Source organism: Pezoporus occidentalis, unplaced genomic scaffold (assembly GCF_034315485.1).
Source record: "Pezoporus occidentalis ecotype Australia unplaced genomic scaffold, CSIRO_AGI_Poc_V1 ctg229, whole genome shotgun sequence".
NCBI lineage: Eukaryota > Metazoa > Chordata > Aves > Psittaciformes > Psittacidae > Pezoporus > Pezoporus occidentalis.
Window position 1 is genome coordinate 393,153 of NW_026914169.1, and position 9,726 is coordinate 402,878.

General features: G+C 56.8%; 1 protein-coding gene across 1 annotated transcript; it reads right to left on the bottom strand.

Moving 5' to 3' along the window:
* Positions 1 to 16: 16 nt before the first annotated feature.
* On the bottom strand, positions 17 to 7,461 carry LCAT (lecithin-cholesterol acyltransferase). The gene is made up of 6 exons (XM_062621148.1): positions 7,224 to 7,461; positions 4,265 to 4,421; positions 3,320 to 3,435; positions 2,938 to 3,033; positions 2,472 to 2,696; positions 17 to 1,179 (listed from the first exon to the last, which is right to left on the bottom strand). Exons 1-6 carry the CDS (start codon positions 7,369 to 7,371, stop codon positions 557 to 559), a joined length of 1,365 nt encoding a protein of 454 aa, XP_062477132.1. The 5' UTR covers positions 7,372 to 7,461; the 3' UTR covers positions 17 to 556.
* Positions 7,462 to 9,726: the final 2,265 nt, after the last annotated feature.

The following is a 9,726-nucleotide window of genomic DNA, read 5'->3' on the forward strand; positions in this document are numbered from 1 at the left end:
TAAGGACCAGGCAGGCTCAGAAGCAAAGTATATTTATTATTTCGGCAATATGCTGATTCTGAGCCGGTCTTGCCCAGGGCACCTGACTGCATGCAGCGGCTGGCAGAGCTGTTCTTGAAGGCCATACCTGCTGTAACACCCTCATGCCATCTCCGTGACCACCGTGATAAGCACAGCCTGCTCTGATGCAAGATGATCTGTCCCAGGTGAGCATAGGCTACAGCCCCGTGTGCTCCACAGCCTCCAAAGTGCCTAAACATGGCTTGCTAGCGATGAGGTTTTTTGCATACAATGTAATTTACAAGTGGGATGAGCTGGCAGTGCGGTTAATTATCCACCCACTAGTGGGAAGTGACAAGCCTCTGTAGTATAAGTAATTGTCATTCCCCCCCCCCCCCCAAAAAAACCCACTCAGAGTGGAAGTGGGTGCCAGCCCATCCACCTGAGCTGTAGGTCTTGCTCCTTTTCCTTCCAAATTCAGCTCCAAGTCCTTTGCCCCCCTGCATGACAGCTTGTGGTGGCTACCAGCATGGAGAGAAGTTGTCCCTCATTCCTTTCAGTTCTTTTTGGGTTCCTTAAGGACTTTGTGCTCAGGTAGGATCTTCCCCACTTTCCTGGCCTCTGGCCTGGATCTCAGCTCCACCGGCTCCCCCTGCTTCTGTGCTTTCCCCAGCAGGATTTCATTGATGGAGCTGAGCGTCAGGTTGCTGAAGACCATGTTGAGGTGGTCAACGCCTTGCAGCTCCTTGACATGCACCTTCTGCTTTTGCTGGTCACGCCATCGCTTGCACAACTCCGAACTGCGTGTGTTGACGGTGTCATCCCCATCACCATAGATCATGTCCACAGGGTCCTCATAAGGGAAATGCTCATCATATATGTAAGTCTCCACGGTGGGGTAGCCTGTGCCGTAGAGGCAATATGTGTCCACCCCGGGAGGCGGCAAGTCCTTCAGCAAGTCCTTCATGTCCTCCCACATGTACCAGCCATCCTCCAAGTTGACATCGGTGAAGAAGCGTTTGTAGTCCTGGTAAGTGTAATTGTAGGAGGGCGTGGAGATGAAAACATGGGTCTCGGGCCAGGCCAAATTTGTTGGGAACATCCAGGGGCTGGTGGTGGTCATGCGCTGCTCTTCACGCAGCTTGATGTTGGACATGAGTGGGATGCCCTGATTGTCACCTGCAGGACACACAGGGGCTTGTCAGCAATAGCACTGAAAGGTACCCTCACAAATGCAGCTCCTTGTGGGGCTGTGTTGGGATTAGCCCATCCACCTGTGGCTCACATCCATCTCCTGGTCTGGAGTATGACTCCACCTCAGATCTTTCCCTACTGAGCACCCTCCTCACCCCTCTGGCTGCAGATATCCAGAGTAACCTTCCAAATCTTATCTGGCATCACATCTCTAGCTGTTGGAGGGGCTGAGTGTAGACAAACCTGGACTTGTGATGGCCCTGACCAACCCAGCCCTGGACATTCCCTTCAACCCCGGCACCTCCACACCTGCCTGCAGGGACAGGAGAGAGCTGAGCCTGGGGAGGGTGCTGATAGTAGGTGGCCAATGTGCACGTCTCCTGCAAGCCTTCGCTTTGTTGCTATGTCTGGAGTCCTAAAACCACACAACAATCCCAGATTACCTCTGGACCTTGTGCCAACAGAGAAAAATATGAGGAGGTGACTTAAGGGTGATGCAGGGGGCCAGATGATAACTCTTCAAGCACATGATTTTTAACCCCATGCATTTTTGGAGGCTCAGCTTGTGACCTGGAGATATTCTGGGTTGTCAGCATTAGGCAAGTGGCTGTGGCTTTCTGGGCTGCAAACAGGCTAAAGAGGAACTGGGCAAAGGGAGATTGAAGCCTGAAGATGGCAAAGGGAGACTGAAGCCTGAAGATAGCAAAGTCTATGGGGGATGGCCTCCATGTCCTCTACTGCAGAAGAGATGCAGGGTATGCAGCAAAAGTCCAGCAACCTCACTGTTCTGCATGGACGGAGGTGGTGCTGATGCCTAGGGAGGCGGTGGGATGGGAACAAGCATGACCTGCGCTGCTGCTGTAGCCCCAAGGTTTGTGGATGGGTGCTTTGGCACCCCTAGCCCATGCTGCATGGTGCAGGCTGTGCTGCAGGATGTCTGGCAAGAACTGTGCAGAAGGAAGGATATAGCCAGGCTGCAGGTGGACCCAGCATTTTTCCATACACACAAACCCACCAACTCCAACCATGGAAACCAGAGCAAGCTCTAGAGTGTGCCCTGGGCCACTCTCCTGCTGCTGGAGCTGTGGTAGGAACCTCCATGGTGCCTTCTTCACTGCAGGATGCAGCAGTATCAGCACCAGAGCACAAATACTGCCTCCACAGACCCTTCAGCCGTGTACCCCTCACCACCACTGTGTCCCTTCCTGCCCACCACCACCCTTCCGTTTGTGCAGGAGGAAAAGAAAACCAAGAAGTGGCTGCAAACAGTCACCCACCAGATGCCAGGACACGGAGGGGCTTGACAGACCCTCCCCATGGGGCACCCAGGGAGATGAAGCCCCCAATGTACTGGTCTTTCCAGGCTTGCGTCTGCTGCAGCAGGAAGTAGAGAATGTTCAGGTTGCCCATGCTGTGTGCGATGAGGAAGACGCGGCGCTGGTACTCATCATGCATCTCCTCGATGAGTGCTTTCAGGTTCTGGAAGTATTCAGGCTGCTCCTCTGTCGACAAGAGAGACATCAGCTCTTGGCCACCTCATTTATGGCCACAGGGTTCTAGGGCTGGCCCTAGGAACCCTGACCAGGCAGATGTGTCTGCGCAGTGGCCATATATGCCACCAAGCATTCACATGAGAGCACCCACTGTCACCGGCATCAACTACTGCCCAGGGGTTTCCCCCTACCAGCAGCTCACCCAGCCCATGAGAGCCACCCTGCTTCCCTCCCCAAAACCCAGACTCACGGGGCCCAACCCTCCAGTCATAAGGAGCTGCTCGAACCGTCTGGTCCCTCACATAGCCATTGTTCACCAGGTTCTGCACCAGGGTGTGCAGGTAACCTATGGGCAGAGAGAAAGGTGGGAATGAGGTCTGTCTTCTGTTGATTTTCTCCGCCCTGGCTGTGATCATGGCCACAGTGTTCTCTGTTAAGACCTGTAGCTTGGTGGCTCCAGCCAGAGGTGGTGGCCCCACATGCACTGGGGTCAGTGATGCACGGTCCCTGCCAGCACTCGAAGGGAGTGTGTCCCGGAGGCCAGTGTCCCTCACTTGCATGTGCACGGGGCTCTCTATAACGGCAGGGAGCATGTGAGATCCCTGGACACCACGGGACTCTCCTCCTCTCACCTGCCAGCTTGCTCTGATCCAAGTATTCCACAGAATAGGTCTTGCCAAAGCCAGGCACGCGGATGTGCACCCCCGGGGCATTGGACATTTTCCGAGAGGTTCGGTTGTACACCACCCTGAGGGGACAGGGCAGAAAGTAGTAGAAGAGCCACATCCCCGGCAGGGCAGGAGCACCTCCTGTATGAAGACAGGCTGAGAAAGTTGAAGCTGTTCAGCCTGGAGAAGAGAAGGCTGCGTGGAGACCTCATAGCAGCCTTCCAGTATCTGAAGGGGGGCTGTAAGGATGCTGGGGAAGGACTCTTCATCAGGGACTGTGGTGATAAGACAAGGGGTAATGGGCTTAAACAGAAACAGGGGAAGTTCAGGTTACATGTAAGGCAGAAGTTCTTTACTGTGGAGGTGGTGAGGCCCTGGCACAGGTAACCCAGAGAAGCTGTGGCTGCCCTGTCCTTGGCAGTGTCCAAGGCCAGGATGGATGTGGCTTGGAGCAACCTGCTCTAGTGGAAGGTGTCCCTGCCAGTGGCAGGGGTTGGAACTGGGTGAGTTTTGGGTCGTTTCCAACCCCAACCACTCTTGATTCTATGACATGGGGCTGAGGTGGACATCACTGGTGGCAGCTTGGACCTCGACAACTGTTTCTAAACCAGCATCCATGCTGACGGCCTGGCACCTCAGGACAGGAGGTTCTGATGGAGTAGACTGCAGCAGACCTCTCACTCTGTGTCCAGGCAGGGTGGCAGCATCTCCATTGTGCTGGGCATGAGCACATGTCACGGGAAAGGTCTGGGCACTTGGAGCAGGAGCCAGCCAGCTTGTTCCCAAACAATCCTGGTGTTCCCATGGGTTTCTATGTGTGCTAGGTCATGGCCAGCAGGGGAGGAGAGGGAAGGGAGATCCCTGGTAGGTCATTTCCCTGGGAGCTCTTGGGATAGGGGTGAGCATTACCTGGTGTTATCGATCCAGCAATCAACTCCCACTGGCAGGAAGGTGTTGAGGTTGAGCCAGATGGTGAAATAGTCCTCGGTTTTGCGGTAGCACATCCAGTTCACCACATCTGGCTTGTCCAGCTTCGCTTCCAGCTGGTTCCCGAGACACCCGGGCACTGGAGGCACCGCAGGAGGAGAGCAGAGACAGCTACAGACCCCATCCCACTTCTCCCTGCCCCAGGAAGGACTTCCATGGGGATGCTGTCTGGGGATACCTGGGCTGGAGCAGCATCCCTAGAGAACGTCCTGCTCTGGGCGGGAGTGAGGGTTTTCAGACCCAAGATGCAGCTGAGCATGGAATGGACACTAAAACACATCCTTGGGGACTCCTTGAGCTGCCTTTCCCACACTGTGACCCCCAGAGCTGCTGCCCTTGGTCCAAATGTGCCAATTGCCACCAGCACAAAGCGTCTTGGATTATTGCCCCTGCCTGGCTGGATTTCCATCTCCTTTCCCAGCTGTAGCCTGGGGAACGAGTCAGTGCTGCGTGGGGCTGCCCAGCTCTGCCACATCTCCAGCACTGTGTCCTGGGGGGGCAGCACAGCTCGAGGTGAACAGAGTCCCCAGGGAGGTGAAAGTCACACTGGTGCTGGCTCCTGAGGCCCACACACTGTTTTTCTGAACTTTAAACCCTCCATGCAGGCTGCACAAGGTCTCTGAAGTGGTTTGGTGCTGAGTGGAACCGTATCCAGTGGGAATTAGTGCAAATAGTGTGTGGTAAATACAGTGTGGCTTCAAGCAAGTTCACAGCTTGATGTGTGTAACCTGCGCTCTCTCAATGGAGGGTGACTATCACCCAGGTATTTGGTCTGCCTCAGGGAGCTTCATTGTGGTTCCCAGCAGGGATGGGACATGCATCCCAGTGCCACCCCAATATATGTGCCTGTGCCAGGGGCAGACACCATGGAAAGCATTCCCAGCTAGTGTGCATGAACCAAGAGCTGGCTCCTGGTGCCAGCGCTGGCCCTGATGAAGAGGACATGAGGTAAAAGGACTGCAAGGGACTGGTGGGCTGGGAGCACCCTGTGGTGACTCCCATGGCCCCAGCAGGTCTGAGAACTGGCCAGCAGTACATAGCTGGGGATGGGGTGGACCTTCACTGCTGCTGCAGACACTGTCTGACAGATGACCCATGTAAGATGCCTCTCCCAGGGACACCACAAGCTGCTTCATGGCCTAAAATCCCTGTAGATGCCTGCCCTGTGCTGCTCTTGGACCCACACTCAGGCTTTGCTGTGGCTTTGAAACCCCAGAACCATGGTGGGGTAGAAGCCATGCTGCCTGGTGTTGGGGCTGAAGGATGCAGGTGAGTGGCATCCCTCACCTGAGCAGGATGGTCCCCAACAGCCTTGAGTGTCCCTACACCCAGAGATCTACAGGTGCTGGTGTTTTGGGGTGCAAAGGCATCCTGGAGCTTTTCTCCCATCTCACCCTGGCGCTCACAGTGTGGCACATTCATGGCCAAGGGGTACAGGGGCATGGCTGCAGGCTCTGAAACCCTTGTCCCATGCGAAAGGGGAAGGAGATGTAGAAGTTGCTTCCCTCAACCTGCTTCACAGCTTCCTCACCTCTGTGTCATCTCCTCAGGGATACAGGGAGGGTATAATCCTGACTTCAAAGCACATGGCTGGGGATCAGGCTGACCAGTGGACCCTGGCACAGGAGATCCCATGCCAGGAGTGGGCAGAGGGTAGCTCCCTGGCCAGAGAGAAGAGTGGGATGACAAACTGGTCTGATGGCTCCCAAGGGTGCACAGCCACCACCCCCGGCCCTGGCACACAGCCTGGGCTCTGCTTCTCCTTCCAGAGGACATTAGGTAATTATTAAGGGAGTTCCTGTGTGGGCAGAGGGGTTATCGGTGATCCCAAGGGCACTGGGGGCTTCTGGGACACCCGCTCCAGGGGGATGGGCTACGTACGGATGCTGAGCGGCACGTGGGGCAGCCAGACACAGCTGAGCATGGGACAGGGGCTCAAGGAGGCAGTAGGGGCATGGAGTGATGCTCCGACCATCACAGATCACCCTGAGAATAGGTCCCTGGTGGCAGCCATCCAGGTATCCATGGCTGAACAGGACCCGCCTCAGGACATGAGGGCTCCAGACACTGTCCCCGGCTCTCTGGTGCCTCTTGGAGGGCAGTCGGCAGGATCAGCCTTCAGCATTGCAGCAGAGCTGTTCTGCTTTTTCTCTTCTCCTTTTAAAGGGGAAACTCAGCTCGATTCAAACTAAAAAAAGAGTAAAAACCTCGACTCTGCTCAGCAGAGGTTTCATGGCAAAACCCCAGGTCCTGTCCCCAGTGATGGCACAAAGGGCAAACGAAGGCAGAGCCGTGCAAGACCAGCTGGTGCTGCTTCCACCTCCTCGAGGTGATGCCCCAGCCTCTCCTTTCACCTCCTGGCTCAACCTCCTCTACACCATTCGCTGGGCAGGGTGGACAGTGGGTGGGATGAGAGATGGATGCCCTTCAGTTAACCATTGCCGGGGTGGTGGGTGACATTGGATGGGGTGAGATTTGGGGAGCAAGGGGTGGTGGATGCACTGGCAGCAGCAGCCAAGGGAAGCAGCAGATGAGGGTGTGCTGCAGCCTCCATCCCACTGCTAGCAGAGTCCCCCTAGAACCAAGCAAGCCCTAAAACACATTCTGGGCCAGCTTTGAGATATTAGAGCCCCACTGGCTTTCTGAGGTGCTTGGCTTGTCCTCCTACTTCTGGGCAAGCATAGCCAGCCCTGCATCCCCAGCCCGGTGGACTGGAGGGGACCTGGGAGCCATGTGTCACCTCTCCTTGATGGCTCCCACTCCAGGCTGCAAAGGGCCCCCTCACCCAAGAGCCACTGAGCCGCTGGCATGCCAGTGTCACTGCTGGGTCTGGGGGTGCCCACCCATACCCCATGTGGTGCCCATGCCAGTGTGACCTTACCAAGTACCACGGGTGGCGTGCTGTTGGTCGGGGGAGCTTCTGGGGTGGTGGTGGGTGGAAAGAGAACGTTGAAGAGCCAGAACTGGGACGCGGGCTGCAGGAGCAGTGACAGCGTCAACAGCACAAGCCTGGTGCTGCTGCTCCCCATGGCCGGGATCCTCCGGATGTCTTCAAGCAAAACAGCCTTTGATATTTTTTACGCAGGTCCAGCCAAGGCCTGCAGGGGAGGGGAGAACTGCAAGGGGCTGGCGCTTGCAGACAGGGGAGGAGGAACGGGGAGGGACGAAGGACTGGCCTTGGGGGACATGCCATGAAGTCCTGAGGTGCCCAGGGGCTCTTCGTGACTCGAGGGCGCTGCTCGGAGGTACCGGCAGAGCGGGCATGTGGATTTAGGAGCTTCCTGGTGCCTTGGTGTCCCTCTGCTGTGTGCTGGCGTTGCGCACTTCCCCAGGCACGGTGCTCCCCGGCTGAACCCACGGGGCTGCCGGCTCCCTGCCAGCTCCTCCTGCTCCTCTTGCTCGTCCTGCTCTCTGCCTGCTCCTCCTGCTCCCTGCCTGCTCCTCCTGCTCCCTGCCTGCTCCCTGCCTGTTCCCTGCCTGCTCCCTGCCTGCTTCTGCTGCTCCTCCTGCCCTTGGCACGCGGGGCTGATGCTTCCACTAGGGCACTGATGGGAGCTGCTGGCAGGTCCCCAGCGACCCTGGAGCACAGTCCAGCCCCATGGGGAGGAAGAAGAGGGTGACACCTCAGCTTCAGTTGTTTCTGCAGTTCACGGCCACAGTGCCTCCTCTGAAAATGTCGCTGTGCTGTGTTTCATAGGGAAGGGTTACAAATCCATGTGAGGATGCAGGAATGCTCTCCATGTGACCACACAACCCTCACCTACTCCACTGGGAGACTCCATCACCCCAACTCAGCCAGTCTCCTGATGCGCCCAAGCCTTGGTGTGCCCAAGGAAAGCCTTACTAATCTCACAGAAACTGAACAAACTGGCTGTGGAGATGAGAAGGTTAGATACAGGGTGTGGGGGCTCCTCATCCCATCTCAGTGCTCAGTGTCACCCTTGGACTGAGCTTGGTGGCACCAGCTGAGTGTGCAGGACTCAAGGGAGAATGGATCTGCAGATGCATCTTCATTACCCTCTACTTGTTGGATAGAAACCTGAGGAGCCTCTATGAGCATGAACAGGAGCTAAAAGAAATCTCTGCTCACCCTGAGTCCTGCCCATCCTCTGCCCTTATCAGGCTCTCTGCCCTCCAGCCCTTCTCTAGGCAGACCCTTGCTTGAGGGATGTCTACTTAGCCCAGAACTCATCATGGTATAATTTAACTTTTCTCCTTAAAATCACTGCTGTTGGCTCTCAGCCTGGCAGAGCCGCCTGTGTGGGGCTGGGGCTGTGGGCAGGGGGGATGGTCTCCATGCTTTGGTTTGGCTTAAGGACCACATGTAGGGCTGTGCCCAGGAGGGGGCTGTGAGATGGGAAAATTAGGGGTTTAATTTTTGTTTTTTAAATGTGTTTGCAGAAAGTCAGCAGAACAGCATGGTCATGTGTCTGACCAAACCTTTGCCCGCTGGACCTGATGATGCAGTCAGGGTGAAGAACTCCTTGTTGGGGTGGCCAGAGGAAAGCATTTAGATGAGGTAAATGGTGCTGAACCATGGTGGTGGAGCAGAACCCAAGTGCTCATGGGCTTGCCCCAGCCTTCCCATTGTGCCGCAGTCATCCCAGTGTGATTCATCCTTTCCAGTGTGCTCTAGCAGGGCAATGGGCTGGTGCTGAGCAGAGGATGCTGTGGAGGGAGTTACAGCCCACCTGCAGTGCGGCCTTTTGATCTTCTGCATGCAAATCCTTGCTACCCAGTATCTTCTCTGAACCTGAGCTCTGGGGCAGAAAGCTGCTGCTTCCCACCTCCTCACACCCTATGGGAAAGGGAGGAAGCCACACAGCCTTTCCAGGGAGGCTTGCCTTCCAGCTTGACCAGGATGGGAACATGTAGCTCCAGCAAAGTGGGTTGGCTTCAAGAAAGCTCTAATGGTGGGAAGATGTCTTCTTTCTTCCGGGGAGGATGAAGCGCGCAGTTGGGTCTGTGTGGGGAGCGAGGGCACTGGTGGGTGCTGGGCTGGCCCGGTGGATTGCCTTGGAGCAGAGAGGGGCCCCGTCCTGCAGGGCTGGAGAAGGAGAAGAGCAAACCAGGGCCTGGCTGTTGGCAAAGCTGCTGCTGGGACTCGGGCTCGAGCCGCGGCCGCCGCAGCCCCAGCACAAGGCACTGAGCGCGGTGCAGCCCCGGCCCCAGCGCGCCCCCGCGGCCGCTGCTCTTCTGCGGCCGGATCCCCCCGCAGCCAGCGGGGCTTCTCAGCCGCTCCCAGCGCCCTCTCGCCGCTGCCAGCGCATCCCTGCGGCACCAGCGCTGCCCGGGCGCATCGAGGGTCGGTCCCGCGGGAGCGCGGCCCGTGCGCAGATCCTCGTCGTTCTCCTCCCCCTCCTCCTTTGTGACTCTGGCTTCTG

Excerpts from the sequence above, each read along its gene's own strand:
- LCAT (XM_062621148.1), bottom strand. The coding sequence starts at position 7,371 with ATGGGGAGCAGCAGCACCAGGCTTGTGCTGTTGACGCTGTCACTGCTC. Across the intron at positions 4,422-7,223 it reads CACGCCACCCGTGGTACTTG|TGCCCGGGTGTCTCGGGAAC; the intron begins GTAAGGTCACAC and ends CGGTGCCTCCAG. Across the intron at positions 1,180-2,471 it reads CCTCCGTGTCCTGGCATCTG|GTGACAATCAGGGCATCCCA; the intron begins GTGGGTGACTGT and ends TGTGTCCTGCAG.